At 30.6% G+C, this 21517-nt stretch overlaps 2 protein-coding genes across 6 annotated transcripts in view; one reads left to right on the plus strand and one right to left on the minus strand.

Annotated features, from left to right (window-relative positions):
* Positions 1 to 13131, minus strand: part of LOC148625160 (uncharacterized) — a 47568-nt gene extending 34437 nt beyond the window's left edge. The window contains exons 1-2 of one of the 2 annotated variants that reach the window (XM_088568471.1): positions 12983 to 13131; positions 8344 to 8466 (exon numbers count right to left, since the gene is read on the minus strand). The gene's annotated coding sequence lies outside the window, so the exon portion shown is untranslated. The remainder of the gene's footprint in view (positions 1 to 8343; positions 8467 to 12982) is intronic. The other variant, XM_088568472.1, reaches the window with a different exon arrangement.
* Positions 8431 to 16180, plus strand: LOC148625161 (uncharacterized). 4 transcript variants are annotated; one of them, XM_088568480.1, is made up of 6 exons: positions 8431 to 8512; positions 10317 to 10385; positions 11026 to 11604; positions 12326 to 12495; positions 13048 to 13144; positions 14830 to 16180. In XM_088568480.1, the coding sequence occupies exons 3-6, from the start codon at positions 11040 to 11042 to the stop codon at positions 15048 to 15050; spliced, it is 1053 nt and encodes a 350-aa protein (XP_088424606.1). In that variant the 5' UTR covers positions 8431 to 8512; positions 10317 to 10385; positions 11026 to 11039; the 3' UTR covers positions 15051 to 16180. The 4 variants fall into 4 exon arrangements, with proteins under 4 accessions (XP_088424606.1, XP_088424604.1, XP_088424603.1 ...); XM_088568478.1 differs by having other exon boundaries at positions 10317 to 10381; XM_088568477.1 differs by having other exon boundaries at positions 8451 to 8496.
* Positions 16181 to 21517: the final 5337 nt, after the last annotated feature.

Consider the following 21517-nt stretch of genomic DNA (forward strand, 5'->3'; position numbering starts at 1 on the left):
TTTCAATAAATATACAGCTTTTTATGTAGATGAAAAGAAATCCATAATGAAAGTCACTTTCATTTAAAAAAAAAACAGGAAGGTCAGTCACATCTAAAAGATTCCTAAGTAGTGAAAAATAGTTTCAGAATATGAGTGACAGAAGCTGCTGTTGTCAGTGAAAATGGTACATGCAAAAAAATTGCAAATATTTGGGAACCCTGAGTGCATGAAACTTCATTATGATTTTGTAACTTGTATAATTTGGACTGATGAAAATTTTGTACAGTTAATTAATAAACATGCACTAATTGATAATTAAGTTTCAATTCTGCAGTGCATGTCTGTCCTATTTCATTAAGATGGGCTCTATGAACATTAAAGAGAACTCTCATTATATGCATGTACATATCATAGTTTAAATGATGACGAAGTACATTTTTTTGTATCTTTGTCAACACTGTTGTTGAATCAAAAGTGCAGTATCAGAATCAAGTTGACATAAGGATTAACAACCTTAGAACAAAGAGCTCCATTGAATGCAGCGATTTGACTGCAGTGGTAAAACCCTATACAGTTGAGGCAAATGTGGACACAATTTTAGTTTTTGACACACTTAAGCATAGCAACTTACAATTCATTATGGATACAAAAATGGTTCAGACAAAATATTGCATAGAATTTGAAATTTTATTTTTCAAAATCAAACCATAAATTAAAATGCTGATTTTTTTTATAGCATGGGGCCACTAATTTTTTGCTCCCTCTAGCTGCAAGTAATAATACAAATGTATATCAAAATTTAAACATGTGGTTAACTACAACTAAAGTCATCGCATGGAAATTTAACAAGAGTCTCCCAGGAGCCTGAATCACTCACCTCATTAAATTTTCTTTCAATGGCAATAAATTTAACAAGAAGTTTACTAATAATGTTGACCCAAGAAGACTTTGGTAGGACTTATCAAGAGGACCATTACATGGCTTAACAGATAAAAATGAAAATTTGACCACAGAGATCTCATCATGCTGAACAATTTTACCAATAACAGAATTTGGCTAAACCTAACAGTTTTGAAGATAAATGCAAAAAACTACAGTCTGACCCCTATGTTCTATTTTTAGTAATGACGGCCATGTTTTTTGACGAATCAAAAATCTAAACACAACTTTTATGCAAGATACCCCAAGACACATTCATACTAAGTTTGATTCCAATTGGTCAAGTAGGGTCAGAGGATATTTTTGAAAGAATAACATTAAAAATAGCAAAAAATGTTGAAAAAGGGCATTAACTCCTAAATGGCTGGACAGATTAAAATGAAAATTTGACTACAAATAGATTTAATCATGCTGAACACTTTTACCCATGTCAGAATTTGGCTCAACCTAATGATTTTGGAGATATATGTGAAAAACTAGTCTGACCCCATGTTCTATTTTTAGTAATGGCAGCCATATTTTTTGAAGGATCATAAATTTAAACACAACTTTTGTGCAAGATACCCTATGGAACATCTGTGCAAAGTTTCCTATAATTCCTCTCAGTAGTTTCAGAGAAGAAGATTTTTGAAAAATTATTAACAGACGACAATGACGATGGCAGACAATAAGTGATGGCAATAGCTCACATAGCCTTCTGCCAGGTGACCAAAAAAAAATTACAACAATGACTGAAACGCAGATAATGACAACAACAACATCATAATTTAATATGACCCCAACATGTAGATTGAGGGGGTTACTTCTACTATCTAAATGATAATGTAGTGTGTAATAAAAATTGTTTCCTTAAGCCCAAGCTTTTAAAACTACTTTACCCAAAGCCCAACCAATGAATTACCTTTTTTTCAGGACAAAGTTAAAAAAAAAAGTTGAAAGCTCTGCAGCTGACAGAAACTATAAATAATACAATGTCTTTCTGCAAAAAAAAACAAATGGTTATGATTTTTCTCATGCAGTTTGAGGGATTGAAGTCTTAAGACTGAATGATGACTGAAATACATTTTTGTATATAAGCTGTTGTTATTGTAAAAATATTTTTGCACTTTTCAATTTTTGTTCTTCTTTAAACAATTTGTACATTGCTATTATACATGTACATGTTATTAATATTTTTGTATTCACGAAATTTAAAACATAAAAACACATCGTTGAATATTATATAAATCCAAAATTTAAGAAATGAACACTGCCAAATGAGTGTACTTTTAAGAACAGGTTACTCCTAACGAGCCATGTTTTTGTTTACCTACATGTCGAAAGAGTAATCAGAGAACCAAGGTTATAGCGGTAATCAAAACAATGTAATACAGGGACAAAGACCAGACATGGAAAACAGACATACACAACAAAGAACACAAAGTAACTAAAATCATACATACAAAGTAACAAAAGCAAATGAGGAACTCAGACTCCACTTAAAACTGGGAGCATGGACCAGGTGCACTGGTAGGGTAAGCGTCCTCTACTTTTCTAGAAACACCCGCCGAGTTGCTCATAAAAAGTCAAGTCTGGGGTAGACAAACGAGGAAAGGAAAACTATGCCCCGTTGAATAAATCAGTTTTCATGGTGCAGATGGATACACCATAATGATCCACAAGTTCATGATGACGACCATAAAACTTCTATAGTGATGACTTCAATCTTGTAGCAACATAAACCCGTTTCAGAAGCCTATTTGTTGGAGTTCTAGTGCGATACAAAAAGCCTGCGTAGTTTCAGCAAGCTCTGGCATAATGTATGAGTTGTGATATGAATACTCCATACACAGGTACTGAAGGGATGTTGCCACAGATGAAAGGAAAGTTAACAATTCTGAATGAAAAGTCATCACATTTGTCGCAAAGTTTGGTCAATAGTTTTCCTTTACCGTCAATTTCTAAGTATAGGTCAAGTTATGAGGCTGACTTCACTGTGTCTGTAGTATCCTTTATCTCAAGTTCTTTGGGGTAGATGCGATGTATCAAATCCCCTAAATTAGGATTGTTTACAGACAATATGTCATCTACATAGCGGAAACCGAGATTAAAGGATCTAGCTAAACAAAATTCTTTCTTTCGGATCAGATCAGCTATAAAGTCAGCCTCATCAGAGTGAAGGAATAGGTCAGCAAGTTAAGGAGCACAATTTGTTCCCATTGCAATGCTGACCGTTTGTTGAAAAACATGTCCACCACACTGGACAAATATGTTGTCGATTAAAAATTCCAGCATTTTGTAAACATCTTCCTCTGTATATTTGGAAGATGATTTGGAATTATTTCTTACAAAGTATGAGGAATCTCTACCAAGAACTATATATTTGTATCTAGGTGTACCATCTTTTTTGGAAAAAACAATGATGTATAATGTTTATAAGTTGGAATTTTAACTGAGTATGGGGAATAGAAATATACAGTGTTGAAAAATCATAGGTTTTAACGCTATAATATTCCAATAAGTCTTGAACTGATTGTCTCCAAAAGATCTTTTTGAATTTTTCAGGATCCACATTAAATACCAATACAGGAGTAACAAGTCTTGTGGTAGGACTGCAGACCCTCTTTGACAGTTATGAGTATAGAAGTTAAAAGTTTTGAATTAGAAATTAGCTTCTGAATTAGATTTTTGCCTTATGGCTTATTACACCAAAACAAATGACTGAATAATTCCCTGGGGACAAATGCTTGGTAAGTTTCTTTTGTAAAGACATTAATACTGTCAGACAATCAGTAATAATTTCAGAAATTTCACGAGTCAATTAATTTTCCAATCCACTTTTCCTTAATTGTGTTTTTTATCTTTATTCAAAGGATCAGGACCATGAAGTCACTCATCATCCATTTTTGCCTTCTTTGCAGCTGCATCCACTTTTGTATGTGGAATTAAAATGCAACAATGTTATATTTTTGACTCAGACAAACATACATGTATGATTGATCAATATTCATTAAAAAAGTTGACAGTTGAGAAACTTCAAAGATAGTCTAAGTCCCATAAACTCTTACAATAAAATGTTTAGCAGGGCATTGCTCGATAAAATTGTTGCAGTAGATTGATGCACCCCTGAAAATTTTTGTGGTATAATAAAAACAGTCAAACTAAAATGATGATAAAGTTACGGTAAACACAAGAACACTACATAATGACAAATCCTACCAAATATGGAGCAAATCCATAAAAAGTAGTTTCAAAGGAGTTGTACCCACAAGGTCATATGAATAAAAGAAAGTGAATAGAGTAGTGGTCAAACCATGAACAAATGAAATGGAGCTAATTTATATGGATGCAAAATTCAAGCTTGATACAAATTATATAAGTCAAAAAGAAGCTTAAATTAATATAAAAACTAAAAAAAAAAAAAAACCAATTCAACAAAGTGTCATGAACATTGCTTGAAATGTTTTGAAGTTATTGTGCAATTATAGGAAATCCCTCCTTTTTTAATGAATAAAGTCCAAACATTCCAAAACAGAAAATCAGAAATTTATAACGAATGAAGAGGGAGCTTTAACAATAGTAATAAAAGTATACTTCAAAGTTTCATGAAAATGTGTTCAACAACTACTGAGTGATAATCCCAAAACTGTGATATCCCCCTTTTTGTGAACAAAATCAATAAAATCAGAAATTTACAAAAACTAAAAGAGAGCTTACAACAATATAAAAAAATATTTCACCAAAGTTAATTTCAATGACATGGCTACAAGAATTTTTGAGTAATAGTCTGAAAACATTAAATCACTACATTTTTCGTGAACAAAGTCCAATAATTCAAAAATGAAAAAGCTGAAAATTAAAAAAATTAAAAGGGAACTCATATCAAAAGAAAGAAATAATTCACCAAAGGCAAAGATTAACAAAAATTGGTAGCAGCATTTTTGAGTTATTTAGTGTTCAATCTAGAAATTTTTCACAAGGGGTCATCATGGCCCAAGTAACTTGCTTACTTAAAATGTGAAAATAATTTCCTTTTTCTTTCGGAACTTTTATCAAAACATTTGATATTTTGAAGCAAGGAAAACAGAAAATGATGTGTCTTCAAGTGCAATATGGACTCAGACTTGTGGCTTTTCTAATATCAGATGCATTACAGTTCTAACCAATTTTCAGGATTTATAACATGGATGATCTTGAAAGGTGGAAATTCAAAGCACCCCATTTGCAAATGATACCATTTCCATTGCAGCAGAATGAAAAAAATCACAGGAATCCTGCAATAGCTCGCTAAAGATTGAACACTGCTTATTGTGCGAAGTGTGAATGATGGATGAATGGACTTTGGAATACCATAATACATGTACATTTTGTCTAGATTGACTGGCGTATTAAAATTGTTGTAACAAAATGATATTATAATATTCACATCTACACTTGGTCACAACAAATACATGTACATTGTATTACCAAATATCTAAGAAATCTGACAATCTGTTCCTGAAGATAAGAATTCACAAAACTTTACAGAAGGACTTAGAGACAGGGGACAACAAGGGATTGTGTAAATGTAATTGACATCCTGTCAAAAAATATTGGTGCAGAACAAAATGCAAACTTGTTCTATAACTCATTTCTGACAAACATACAAAAAAGTTGATGACTGAAACTGTCGAACAAAAGTATGAATTTGTTGGTGCAAAAATTCTGTTGAAAAATATTTCATCATAGAATAATGAAATGTTTTGTACATTTGTAACTCATCATAGTACTGTAAGTACAAAATGTACATGGAAACTCCTATACCCCAAATAAATCGAGTATAATGGTTTAACTTGTCTCTGGGATGACCAATTTTGGGTGCAATCATAAACTTTGATATTCTGTAACAAAGAACAGGGGCCTGTGCGTGTGGATCATACATGTATGTCAAGGTCAGGTTGAAAGGTGTTTACAAATATATTAAAACAAGCTCAAAATTTCATGTAAGGTACATCATTCTTTTTATAAGTTCGTCATTGTGATTTCTTATATACACTATTGTGTGTATGCATTCAAAATTAAATTTAGACTTTGATACTGATATTGAATCTACAATAAAATAGACAGAACTGATTGAAAGTCTACTATGTAGGAGGCATTCCTCACTAAAATGATAATTAAATACATGTATGACCAAAACTGGAATCAGCCTACAAAAACAACAAGAGGCTCTTGAAGAATCTGAATCGCTCACCTTGCAAACCATGCCCTATTAACTAAGTAATGAATGCTTTCAGTTCAACTGAGTAACTAAGGCACTGTAAAATGTTGGAAATGCCTTCTAAGTGCTTTTAGAACGTCTTTAAAAAATTTGGGCAGGAGCCCCCTATGCCCTGTTATCCCACCAGGTCTGAAGGGACATTAGCCCACTACACATTTGCTGAAAAAGAACATAAAATGAAGTTATATCATGGCTATACAACATTTTCATCATCACCATTCAACTCGGGAGACAGTGTCAACTACATCTGTTTGTAAACCAAATATTGTTGAAATCAAAGCAAGTGTACAAATTAGTGGGAGAAATGGCATCCATTTTGAAAAGAACAAATTTTTGTCATCACTATTCAACTTCGTCTTAGAATACCATGTTTCCTCATGAAACCAAACATCATTGGAATCTGAGCAACTGGTAAAAATGGCCACAAATTGGCAGCCATTTAGAAAATGGTCGCTTAACAAAAAATTTCCATACTGCCAATCAACTCAGAATATGTTTATCTTATGAATAGCTTTCATCTTCATTATTCTTCTATAGTTGAGGAAAGAATAGCAAAAATTGCATTTTAAACCCTATATTCTATATTTAGTAACAGTGGTCATGTTCTTCAACTGATAAAAAATTTTAGTCAGTTTGTGCAAGATACCCTGAGAAACAAATAGGCCAACTTTAATTAAATTTTACTATATGGTATCAGTGAAGATTTTAAAAGTTGTACATGTAAAAAACAAGAACAACAATCTGTTTCAGGGGCCATAACTCCTACACTGGGTGACAAATCATTTTGAACATTTTGTCATACAGTACCCCGAAGAGTAGAAATTCCCAAACTCCCAATTCGAGTCATTTTTCGAAGCAACTTCAGGAAGTTCCCAAAAATGCCATAAAAATCCTGGAGTGATCATGGCATACTTCCTCCTGAAGGCAATAAAATACACCCAGCTGGGAGTTTTTAATGCCCTGATTATCCTTTGAAGTACATGTACCACCTACATGTACATAGTGTCTTACCTTCCAGTTGAACAGGAATACAATACACAAGGTAATACTTGGAGTAACTCAAAAATACTCCCAGATGGGAGAAATCACTTGGATGATTTAAGGAGTGGACTCTGTAAAACTCAGTGATCTAATGGACACCAAAATAAAAGTAAGATAGTCCTCCCTCTCTGGGTGTACTGTAGTCCACCTTCTGATGGTGAAAAATATTACCAAATGTCAGAATTTTGCTAAATTCAACTGTTTTTGAGTTATTTGCAGAAAAACTGTATTTTTTATTCTTATGTTCTATTTTCAGTACTGACAACCATGTTTTCCAACTGATGAAAAATTTATAAGGTCAATTTGTCCAGGCTACCCAAAAGAACAATTATGCCAACTGTCTTATGGTTTCAGAGAAGAAAATTTTCAAAGTGACTGGTACATAAGGGGAAAAAAATTGTTTCAGGGGCCATAATTCCTACATCGGACGACAAATCATTTTGAAAATTTCGGCAAAGGTTTGTCTTCTAATGGAGAACAATATTACTTCAACTTCAACTGTTTTTGGGATACCTGTATTCCCTACATTGTATGTTATATTTTTAGTAACAGCTGCCATATTTTTCAGAAATTTTAAAAAGTCAGTTAGTGCAAGAAACCCTAAGGAACAATCATGTCAAGTTTCATTCCAATTGGTAAAGCCATTTCAGAGGAGAAGATGTTTGAAAAAAGCAAACGACAACAGATGATGACTGATGCTAAGTGATGACAATAGCTCACACAACCTTTAGTTTACTGTGCACACACAGGGCCTACATGCTGCAATTTTTGTTGGCCATACATAAAAAATATGCACCAATGGTTCCGTCTTGAATGAATACTGTTTATGTAATACTAATAGTCTGAAGAAAAGAAACCAGTACCAGGTTAGGTCCCTGCTCGTTGGCTTGCATGGTCAGGACATTACTGCCACATTTGTGTAAAGGTTAAATTGTGGCTGTTCATATATACAGTGTCTATTTACGTACATTCTCCGACACGAAGTCAGTAAGTGACAGCGACAATAAATTACTCTATATAATATACTAATAATACGAATTTTATGCTAATTTTTATTCAATCACACTCCTTTATCTGAAAAAAAATATTTTTTTATAAAATGATTTCCCTCGGGTTTTAAGGGAGTGTTAATGTTTTCTTACATTTGAGGATTTCACCTTCAACGATTCCTGTTTTTGGTTTGGTCTCATCAGCAGCCATATGCAATGTTTACGGAAGTGGCCAAAAGCCCAGTGCGCATGTCTGGCTTCCCTACCAACGTGCACCTGCGGGGAAAAATCTGTTACTGAACTACCGTAAGTGGTAAAAAATGTAAGTAGATTGACATAGTTTCATGTACCGACTATTACTAATTTGTTATTTAATTTATTCACATGTTGATCCAATATTACACATTTTTCTCTCCGCGAAATGACTAATTTAATGGTTAAACACCCAACATTAATTTATACATGTAATCATGTACGTGTACAAATAATATATTTAATCCAGTCTTTTTGTGTGTGTTTTTTTAAGTTTTTGTTTAAAATTAATTATGTTATCAGAGCATGCCCCATTTAAACGAAGAATATATTGTAATTTCTAATCACATTTTATGGTCTTGCCACTTAGTCTATTCATTTTGAGGAAATTCGTACTAATTTTGAACATATAATGTACTAGCAAAATATCCATGTATTATATGAGTAGCATATCTAATTATTAAATTGTAATATATGTCTTCTTATTCAAGTTATCTCTTTAAACATATGACATTCATTATGATTAATATGAAAGATTGGCAAGTAAAATTTATATGATGAGATCGTTCTTGTATTTCGTATTTAGATGACCTGCCATTGACAGTGCTATTATGAAAATAATCATAAAGGCATTTCAATTAAGTTCATATTCACTACCCATTGATTTGGGAATTAACATAAATCATCAGATTTCAGCATTGCTATTAAAATGTGATATATGAACGAGTAATCAAAGGAACCAAGATTCCTGCAGATATCAGAAGATAAAATACAAGGATAAAGCCCATGCAGAAAGGTAAAACAGACACACACAACTCAGAACATGAAATAACCGAAATAATATGAAAAACACCTCGAACTCCACCAAACACTGGGAGCATAAATTAAAATAACATTCTGCTTTACAACACATAATTTAGTGAAAGAGCTTATTTTCCAAATTGATGTTTCAATGAGTAAGAGAGATATTTTATATTAATTTCTTTTGATAGTCAGTTTATTATATATGTACATTGTAGTTGCTTTCTATGGTAACACAAAGATTACATGTAACATTGAAAAGTAGATAAGATTCTGATTAAAGTAGATAGTTGGTTGTTTACAACTTATTTCATTATCATTATTTCGATGGTATTTTAAATTTAAGACTTTAAGCTGTCTTGAAGATCTATTTTCGATAACATTTACATTTAAACGAACTTCAACTGTTGTGTTTACTTAAAAGCTTTCTCTGTCAACTGTTGATTTAAAATAGCAAATAGTTCTTTGTCAAATTTTAAATACTCTTACAGGTTCATAAGTATTGTAAAGTGTTTCTCAAATATCACTGGATAGAAAAGACTGTTTTATGTGAAATTCATTGATTATTTATCACACCTTGTTACCAATTGCTCATAAACTGTGCATTAAATGAAGCCTGTGCATTAAAGATAAGATCATAATGGACTCGTATAAGTTTATTTTGGGTCTGTAAAAAGTGACTTTAAATGCATTGTAGTCATGCTGAATAGATCAACAGAAGTATTGCATGTGTATCTATTAAGCAATTTAAGTACGATTCACATTTTCTTAAAATAGTAAATATTTTTTTAATAAATTGTGGACATTCACCTGTTGCATATTCACACAATCTTTTATAATATAATACTCTAATTTTAATTTATAAAGAAATTGAATATAACTACTAGGTATTCAATTATCAAATCTTGGTATTTAAACTCTTTGTCCTTATTGAAACTATTGAATTTCCAGTTGCTGTATAAATTTAAATGACAAACTTGATTTTGAGAGTTTAATGGTTTTATTGATTCAAGTTTGACTGTCACCATTGTAATATTTATTGTTTACTTGAGAAATATTTAATCATTTTTCAGAGCGACTTCATAGCAACACATCTGGAATATTATACTTTAGCCACACCAAGGCACATGTTGTACATGTAGGTATGTATTATGTATACCTCTGTATAATTATAAAACACTCACATACAAATAATGGATCATAAATGTGATAATAATAATATTTGATGGTTGAATATTTGAAGAAGGAAAAGAAAACAGTTTAGGAAACTGGTATTGAGTTAAATTTTTAATCTTGTACTGCAAATGGTCAATGTAACCCTTACACAATTTTCCTGTAATGCATTACATGGAAGCACAGTATTGACTGTTACATATAGAAAAGTTTGTACAAAGGTCTTTCATGAAAACAAAAGCATTACTTTAGTACTGCATTATACTGGTGTAAAATTTCAAGGCTTTGTTTAGAAATTTCCATTTTTTTTTTACTCAAAAATTTTACCTGTAGATACAGACCATGACTTTATTATGAATCCAATGACCTTAGAAAAATTGACATGGGTATTAAGTTGTGCTTCTGGAAATGGGTTTTTACTGCTTGGGTTTAAAAAATAACTGTAATAGATTAGTAAATACACATGTGTTTGTTTAAAAAGTTTGTATGAACCACACTCCAAGAGGGAGCCCTTTCCTTTGGAATCAAATACATTTGTATTTTGTTTTAATTTTTATCATGCTAATAATTTACATTACATTTTAGTATAAGATTTTTGATTAATTTCAGACACATAATGTTCCATGGCGAGTCAACATAAAAAAACCATCATGAAAAAAGATATTGGTGAAAAGGGAGATAAATCCCGACCAGTATCAGCAAAGTTATCTAAGAGGGAGTCATCTGCAAAATTGACAAATTCTTCAAATGGATCTCTACTTAGTAAATCAAAACAAGAGCAAATACTCAAAGAAAATGTAGATTTTAAAAACGAAATTAAAACACTGAATGCCAAAACTTCAGAATTGGAGGAAAGACTGAAAAATATTACTAGTGATGTAGTTGAACATTCAAAATCAAAAGGTTACAATTTTAGTGATATTGACTTAAGTTTAGATTTGAAAGATTTTCCACTTGGGAAAATTTCAGAACTGTTGGATTTTTTGCAACATGGAAAAGATCCAAGGAACAAAGCTCCTTTAGTGAATCGACTAGAAGAGTTGGAAACTAGAGTAACTCATTTAAATATGGAACTGTGTAAAATGATTGAATTACGAATGAAAATGGAACAGGGACTTGTTGATATTGAGCATTCTAGGAATTTATTTGATGCTCAAAACAGAGCAAGGTTTTTGTTGTATGAAGCAAGTAAGTATTTGAAGTTAACATGTTTTTAGGCCAAATTAAAAAAATATATATATGTAGTTCCAGTCACCCAATTAACCCTAGTTCTTTACTGCCAATCTGAGACCATTTTCTGTTAAAATGAAAAGGAAAATAAAATGAAGACCTACTTACTGTAAATTTCCTATCACTTGGTTCAGTCGTCATGTTAACAGAAGGATTAAGGTTTTGAAACACAGAATTTGAGTTCATATTGAGGTTAAAGGCAGCATTTACAAAATGTATGAACAAAAATGACAACTACAAGTTGGGAGTGATTTTTTTTTTTAAATCCCTACCTACCATGTTTTTCTCTTTGAGGTGACCCAAACTACACATTTTTTTTTTAAATTTCACCTTATTAATCTATTTACTGTCTAATTAACCTGACAAACAAGTGTAAGGTCAGTTTCTCACAATATATACACAAATAGCTGAGACTGAGTGATTCTTTGATGCTGAATTTTTTAGTACAATTAAAAATTAAAGATAATGCTATTTTAGTACTCCTGCAAATTAAGTTTGCATATTAATTACACATATTGTTTTTAATTCAAATTACAACCTCAATTTTAACCATATTCTCAGAGATGGCACAACCTTATTTATGTAGCGGTAAATGTTGTTTTTTTTTTTACGATTTTAATCCCTTATTGGAATCTCTTTTTAATTCTACATTTTTATATTCTGTTGCCATTTGTTACAGAGGGCAGTAAAATGTTTACTTTCCTAGAAAAGGACCAGTATAGTGTTCAGGAAAAAGAAATTACAGCCAACCATAATACCTCAACCACAGTGACCACCTCAGATGTACACCCTAGTTCTTCACAAACTGTGTCCATCATAAATCAACTCAAAACTATTGATCTTACCCCAGTAAGTAATATGTTAGGCCATACAACAGACTTAACGTAATGGTACTAAGGGATATGAATCTTTAAAGCACATTTTTTTCTTTGTCGTCATTGTAAATTGATGATGTTTCTTTAACAGATCTCATGAGTACTTGCAACAAAATAAATTAAAAAAAATGGACAGAATTTTTTATTTTATGGCATTGCCAGAACATTTTTTCTACTATGTGTCAATTACTTTAAAATTTACATGTAAGTGGTGACTTTTTATCGAAATTAATTCACTTCAAAATTAAATTCATTAAGTGGAATGTATAGGTCAGTACTAAAGCAAAGTCTATTTTGAGTCATGTTTCTGAGGGAGACGAACCCATGAACATGACAACAGTTATCTCCTTTCTACCTTTACAGTCAAAAGTTAAAAGAAATATAAGTACAAAAAATGTAGTATTCTTTAAAGAAATCTAAAACAATACACAATCAAAGTATTAGGATTAAAAATGGCTTACCTGACATATAAGGTAATGAAATGTATTATGGTACAAAGTAATACAATTTGTATTTCTTATTTCAGCCTTCTATAAAACTACCAGGAGAAACTCATATCACTAGAATGGACAAAACGTTGGAAAAATATATCATCAATGAACTAAGTCTTTGTAAAGGAAATGGTAAGTCACATATTATATTACATCAACATCCAATTTATAAACAGGAATTATTTTGCTTTACATGTTCCTTTTTCATGATTAATTTCCCCTTCAAAATTTTCAGAATCACTATCTGTAGTACATGGTATGTTTATAAGGAAATAATGTAGGATAAAGTGGTTTGTGATCAGAATCGGAAATATGATAAAATGTAACATAAGTATTTTTATAGTAAAATCAACATTCTAATGTTTTGTATCAGATATCACATGTACTATGTATCATTGAGGTGTATTCGAATTCTTTTTAAAGTAACCTATTTTAAGCAAAAGGGTTTGATTGTCTGTTTATAATAATTGATGTGGGTTTAATATTTCACTGATGTAAAACACCTGGCTAGATGAACCTATAAGTCACCATGTTTTAAGTGAAATTGTGTCAACTTACATGTAATTTACTTTTACTCAGTTAAATACATGTAGGTTGAATTTTTAGAAAGTATTTACTTGTATCTTTATATAAAATATATATTTACAAACAACACTTTCAGAAAGAGTAAAACAAAAAAAAGTACTTCTGAACCTTGAATGATCTGTATAATTTAAAATACATGTATACCAGTAATGCATCCTTCACATGGTAAAATTAGAAATTTGTTGACCATAATGGTTGATCAAGCTGAACAAAAACAAACTTATTTATGGAAGCCTCTCTAAACATCATTTCTGCTCTGTTCTACATAAAAAAAAGTCTCCACCTGTAATTATTTTGTATTGAGCTGAAAACCACTAGGATATTTTTTTCGGCTTTCAAGATTATAACTCTGAAAGATAAAAAAAATAGGTGTATTACAACTTTGACCCCTGAAGACTTTTGTTGGCTTTACCATTAGGATCATTTCATCAATTCTTTCTTCTCTGTAATGGTTTCAAGATTGATCTGAAATAATATTGTTATTTTTTGCCTTTCAAGGGCAATAACTCTATTAATTAGTAATTCAAAGAAGATTGTAATTATGCCTTATCATTAGGATCATTTCATCAGTTCACAGTTTCTTTTTTTTTTGTAATGGTTTTCAAGATTTACCAGTAAAACCAAAAACTGCAAACTACATTTTTGCTTTACTGCTGAACAGGGAAGACCACATTTATTTTTTTGTTTATAGAGATACAGTCAAACCTGTCTTAAGTCACCTTTAAAGAGAGAGCAAAATCAAGGTTACATAAGACAGGTGCTGTTTTATAGTGGTTAAGTTTACATAGCATGCAATACATAAGGATATTTTAATCACAGTCCTTTAAGGTTATGGCTGAATAGATGTGGTTTTTAAGACAAATTTGAATGTATACACGTTGTAGAAATTGGCTACAGAACCCTTTTGTTCTATATGCAGCCATAGAAACCATGTTTTATGCTCAATCAGCATCATCATCACAATTTTTGAAGTACATATCCAAAGGATGCTGGTGATCAAAATTAGTAACTATTCACTGAATAGTTTCAGAGGAGTTTTTTTTTAAGAAAAGTTAATGATGAATGCAATGTGATGACAATAGTTCACATGATGAACCTTTAGTCCAGGTGAACTAAAATGTGACAGAAGAGGTCAAAAGTTATAGCAATGCAGCATTATATCAAGATTATACTGGCATTATGAAAAAACAACATTGTTTAAAGTCATGTATATACATTTGAATTTTATACAGGTGCTGATTGGCGGATGTTTGCTGAGAGGGTGGGGATTTCTCAAGATACCATTGGACAGTGGAAAAGGTGGAAACTGGATCTACCGATGAAATATGTTTTAGAAAATTGGTCACATAGTCCTGCTGCTACTATGAGGATGCTACATAGACATTTAGTATCACCTCAATTGAAAAATACACTTCTTGCCAAGAGAATTAGTGATTTTTACAAAGTGGATTGATTTCGTTTTATATTCTAATGTTTTGGTTTCAAAATGATATCTTAAGCCTTTTGTTTAATTTTCAGTGGTAAACTACTTTTTCATTTCAATTTCAAGCATTCTAAGAGATTCCATATAAAATGGTCAGGTCTTAAAGAACAATTTACAAACTCATAGCACAAATGGATCATGACCCTAGTCTTTCAAAGATGTAAATTCTTTTTTTTTGTTTTTTCATGGTTAGAGCATTCTTCAGTCAGTATAGCACTCTGTAATAAGACAAATAAATAAAATTAACTTACTTAGAATGCACAACCGATGACGTTCTATGATTTTTAGTTGAAGTCTTGTGAACTTTTCAAAGCCTGTGATCACTTTTAACCCTCCAAATGTTCAGAAAAAACTCCAGTTACAGTACATACACATAACAAAATACAAAAATTATAAACTGAAATCTTGCACTAAGACCTAAAAAATGTTATCACTTGGTTCTCAAGCTTTCCTGATCTCCTTTGCCACATCAATAAAATGAAAAAAAACCACCTTTTTCAACATTTTTTCTAGCCATGAATGATATAAAAAGCGCACCCTGCACTTTTTGGGGCAATAAAAAGGTTAAATGAAATGCTTCCCTGATTGGTTTTTATTTTTAAAAAATGGTACTGAGAACCAAGTAATTAACTCTGAAAACTCTAAGTAGTTATTTTAAGAAGTTCAGAATTAGATTACAACATTTGTTTTCCAAGTTTCCTTGAGCTTTCAATCAACAACCATAACAACACTACTATAACTGCTACATGTACTTATCATTTTCATTTTAGCTAATGTTGCTAGGAATAATATATTTTCTTCTAAGAGTACCTCTATACAAATACATTTAGTACCTTTGATGTAGCAATATCTGCCTATATGACATTGTTCTTTTTTTTAAATTTTGATTGGTGTTACTAAATGGTTCCCTCTTTTGTTAATGCATTTTCAATACATGTAATTATACATGTGTTAGCAATATATAATATTTTAACCAATGACCTATGATTTGTATGACCTCTCTAGGTTGTAATTTGATATTAATTTAATGTTGTTTTGTTTTGTTGTTTTTATTTACATGACACAAAGAAGCACAGTATTGTAATAAATGATATTTTGTATGATTGTTTTCTCCATCATATTGCCCAAAATTTGTTCTTTGACAAAATAATGGGAACAACTTTTTGATTCTGATGTGGGGCTGCTAAGTTTTATGAGGTCAGAATGTTTATTTTTGAAATTTTGCAAGTCAGAATGTTCATTTTCAACCACATTGGGGCAAGATCATTTATTTCTATTTCACTGTTTGACATATCTGGACTGAGTTAAGAAAATTTATTTATTTTCTAGGAGGTGTAGACCTGAATATTTATTTTCAACTTTTTTCAGGGCCAGAATATTTATTTTCAACTTTTTTTTTCGGGGCCAGAATATTTACTTCCAAAAACTGTGAACCCCCTCCCCTAAGAATCAAATTGTTGTCCCTTAAGCAGTCATATAAAATACGCATTTTTTTAAACCACTTTTAGACGCATAAATTAAAGTACAAAAAAAATACATCAATTGTATCCTTAAGTAGTAAAGCCATTCATGAAATAACTCTGTGTACATTAAATTTGAATGACAAATAATAAAATGCTATCAATTTATATATCTAACTGTTTGGTCCATTACCTCCTATCAAGACTATAATCATACAGGATTTGAGGCTTGCCGTTTTAATTAATGTGTAGACATGCGTCAATTTAACAGTATTAAATGTAATAACTATAGCATTTAAATGTCTACAATGCTGTCAATAGATTGAATTACTTTACTATCAAACATCTTGCACACTTATCCATTTAAGGGACTGAATATACAGATGTTATTCTAGGGATTATTTTGAAAAAAATATTACAGTAACCACTCCATACCAAGTTTATGACAACTCCCTACCTATATGATATACATTGAATCACAATGAATTCAACACTTTAACACAATTAATAAAGACAATATCTATCAATTTTGAACGCCATAATACTTCTGATAATAGGATGTCACAACATTGTTAACAATTGAAGAATAGAATTAGCTTTAGAGGAAACTGAAGAAGGCCTATGGCTGAAATGTTTTTCGAAGATGGAGCAAGTCAAAATATTATAATAACTCATGCAAAACAGATGTAGGTCTTATATGAACATGGTTATGTAAATTGTTTCATTAGGCTCAATAAATATATCTTCTAAAACATCATTTGCAATTGGGTTTGTAAGTCTCGTCATGTGACTCCATGGTTTCATGAGAATGGGTCCTAGTCTACCATTCAAATGCATAGAGATTTGTCATTTTCATAGCAATGGGTACAGTATACTAAGACAAAACATATTTTCATGTAAAATACTATTAAAATTGGCAAAAATATTGATTTCCACATGATAAAAGTGTTAAGAAAAAGCATATAATAGAAGATTTTGCATTGTAATACAGCGTTTCAAGATCCTGATAGTAAACAATCAAATGCAGACTGGTCTTCGGGTTTTCAATACGTTCTACATCAGAAATTCCAGACAGGAAAATGAAACTAGAATGAGACTTACAGAATCTATGACCAAAATGTTTTTTAATCTTTAAGATGTATATTTTAAGCATGAGATTGTATTAAAAATATTCTACAGTAAACTAAATGGCACAAAAAAAAGCATTGGAAATTGAATGAATTAAATGAACAACTTTACAAAAAACATGATATAGTGCTTTTTGTGAGTGAATAACTTGTTTGGTTTAGGCAGTTACTTTGTAAAGCACAGGTTCAAAACTGAAATTGATATGAATGAACAATCAGAAGATGTCTGGTTTAGACAGGTAACTGGTTTATGCAGGGTTCATTTTAGACAGGTAACTGGTTTATTCATGGTTCAGTTTAGACAGGTAACTGGTTTATTCAAGGTTCAGTTTAGACAGGTAACTGGTTTATTCAGGGTTCCATTTAGATAGCTTTCATTGTATGTATACCATTTTTTTCCATTTATGTCCCAATACAATAAATCTAAAGGAACAACCCTGTAAGCAACAGTTGTCATACTACTACAACCCTGTTAAAACTTTTGTGGACCTTGTCAAAAGGATAATTTCATGTATTAAAAAATTCTTTATATCTACAAGTATCAGTTTTCATGATTAGTGCCAAAAGCATTTTTTTCCTTCACAGGTAACAATTTTTAACCTGTAAAAATAATAATTGTATAAAAATTTAAACCAAATTTATATTTTGTAGGCCTTATCATTAAGCACATTTCATTAACTAAAAGTTTCTTCCTGAATTGAAGGTTTTCCAAAATAATGAAATGATCCACAGAATCAGCAGAGGTCAAACCCTGGACAATTGGGGCAAGTATTTACATACAATTCAAATTTGACATAGCTTTGAATTTTGAATGCTATATATTAGACTCAAGATAAGAATGAAACAGAATCAAAGTGAATGAAGATACTTCAGAATTTAAATGTAAAAAACAAAGGTCATTGAACTTGATTTTGAGATAATTGAGCCTTTAAAAGGCAATTTTTACATCATTTTATATGGATTCTGTCAGGATTTTTCACTATTTGGCATACCATTAAAATAACTGGTAGATAAGATTTCTTATAACTTTATGTAAAGAACAATTAACTGACATTCTTTCATATTTCAAAAAGAAAATTGGGGGTCACTGAACATTTTCTTGTAATATTAAAAAAAAAAACACTCCCAATACATTTCTATAGAACATCTTTGGACCAATTATCTCCTTTTGAAAAGGGGTTTTTGTAGTTCATATTTGTAATTTTTTATCATAAAAATTTTTATGTAAAAAATTCTTTCAAAATATTTTGGACACATTATTTTTGCATCATTTAAATACTAGAAGTTAATTGAAAATAAATATATTTCCATATGATTTTAGATTACAGAAAAGAATGCTCTGTGTAATAGGTATAATTTACCTGAACTACCCTAAATCACTCTTGCTAAGCCAGGGGGCAATAAATATAATGAGCATGAAGGATACTCAATGTGAATTAATTGAGATGACAAACCTTTCAGTTGGCTATTGGATATATGACAAATTATCATGAATTTAAGACTGCTCTGGTAAACGGAACAGTTTACAGTGAAAATAAAACAGCTTGAGAAATTTCTAGAATTACAGTTGACTGGTCTCACATTATTTAAAATAATAAAGTACCAATTTAATCAATCAAGTACTAAGTCAGGAAGCACAACTCAAACTTGCCCATTGTAAAAAAAATCTTTTGTTCTTGAAGTTCAGGCACCAAGATATAACAACTAGATTTTCATTTACTATACTAGTTTTGTGGCAACTATTATTTCAGATACTGATATTTTTGTGAAAAGAAACCTATGTTCATAAGCCTAAATACCATTAATGAAATTTTCTAGGACCCACAGTAGTATAAATCAGCTTTAACAATACAAAATTGCAGGTTAACAAGGTTTGAAAAATTCAATTATCTATGAAATACTAAAAAAATAACACAGATGAAAAGATCAGGTTTTATTTGTAAAGCTGCATTCACCTAAAATTAAAAAGAATCACAGACATAAAGGAAAGGTGAAAAATACAAAAAAATTATTGTACTTCATGTAAGTAAGCATCTCCCAAGTATTTATGAGATAACAACATTAATAGTACAGACAGCACTAATTATCGTAAATCCATCATACTATAAACAATGTATTTACAAATCGTGCCATAAATTAAGTATTTAATTCAACATGAGGTACTATAAATTTTACTGGAAGTAATCATTGGTGAAATATTTGCAATGTGAACATCATAATTCAATATAAATTTTCATAAGAAAACCTCTCTCCGTCTCTTTTTTTTTTACATTCATGGTAACATTCCAAAGCATGTGAATTAAGAACTGCTGCAATATCCTCATTCCATTAATCCAATCAATTTTCTTATCATAATTCATTGTATAAACATGCTATTATCTTGATTTTAAATTTACTTGGAAGCAGGGGTTTAAATTTACTTTCAACAAAAGATCTTAGACTTTTCCTCATTTAAAAGACTTGAAGGTCCAGAGTAGGTACACGAATTTCAAAGATCCAGAGTCGGAGGTAAGAAATTGAGGGTAAAAATCTCAAAGCCTCATTAATTTGGCCCCCTTCTGAAGAAGAGAAAAGTACAATATCAAAAAATTTTAAGGATTGACTTATACTCCTGTATATCATCTATATTCTACTTATTGCAATCTTGATTAGCATACATACAAATAGTAAAATAAAAATATCATAAAAATGCCCTCTGGAATTCATGGCTAGCTAAGTAAAATGGATAAGATTAAGCACCTCCTTAAATAGAAAATTTCCTGTATTTTCAAAATGCTGCATTATTGAGGTCAGTCATGATAAATTTACTTGAAATTTATTTGATCATAATTCCTTTCTCTTTTTGATGCAATGTCTACTGTCTAATGCAATCATGCAATTGAAAACAATCCAAAAAAACTAAAATTCCAAATCAAAATACTAGTACATGTAACTTGATATGTTCATGTTTTTTTTATGGAAGTTTCAAATCAAAATAGCTAGGGTGTATGAAAAAAGACATATCAATCAAGAAAAGGCCAACATTTTAACAAACCATTTCAAACAGAAGCTAAAATAACTTAGATAACTGGTTAAATAACAAAACCGTCTAACTACATTGAGTTATCTCCCCTTTTGATCCAATTATAATTCATAATATACATGTACAATCACTACAATAAGTAAACAAAGGTAAAATGAAATGAACACATACTGTTATTATTGCATCATAAATATAAGAAATGCAAAATCTTAAAAAATGTGTAGGTTCTTACTAGATTTGTCATTCACATTCACAAAATATGGTGTGGAAATACATATATTCATATCACATGGTTATGCTAACTTATTTTTAAAGGTGTAACAAAATACTTATGAGATTTAAAAATTGTAAATTGTATGTATATGATACTATGGATGTTGCCAAATTACAAACAAATATTTCTTCCTCATTCACTTAATATTAGTGACAATAATAATATTATTAAATATAGTCAATTTAAATAAGTATAATTTGGGGTTTTATTGTTCACTACAAAGACAACACCAGTACAATTTCTACTCACTACATGAAGTTTCAAAGAATAAAGTTAATACACAATAAAATTCATTGTTATTATAGTAAGAATGTAGTGTTTCATAAAATTCCTATTTTTGAAATGTACAGATCGACAAATATCAGTATTGGCAAGTATTCCTTTAAAATATTTATCTAATCAAACTCTAAAATACTTAGTATCTAACTAATAAGAATGCAATTTTTTATAAAACAAAATACATACCATAGACATGTTTATTTTTGCAGTGATTTAAATTCTGTCTATATTTGCAGTAGAAACCAGGACATGTAAATAAATATGTACAAATACTT

Source organism: Perna viridis, chromosome 2 (assembly GCF_037379345.1).
Source record: "Perna viridis isolate PV_CMFRI_1.1 ecotype Kerala chromosome 2, ASM3737934v1, whole genome shotgun sequence".
NCBI classification, from domain to species: Eukaryota; Metazoa; Mollusca; class Bivalvia; order Mytilida; family Mytilidae; genus Perna; species Perna viridis.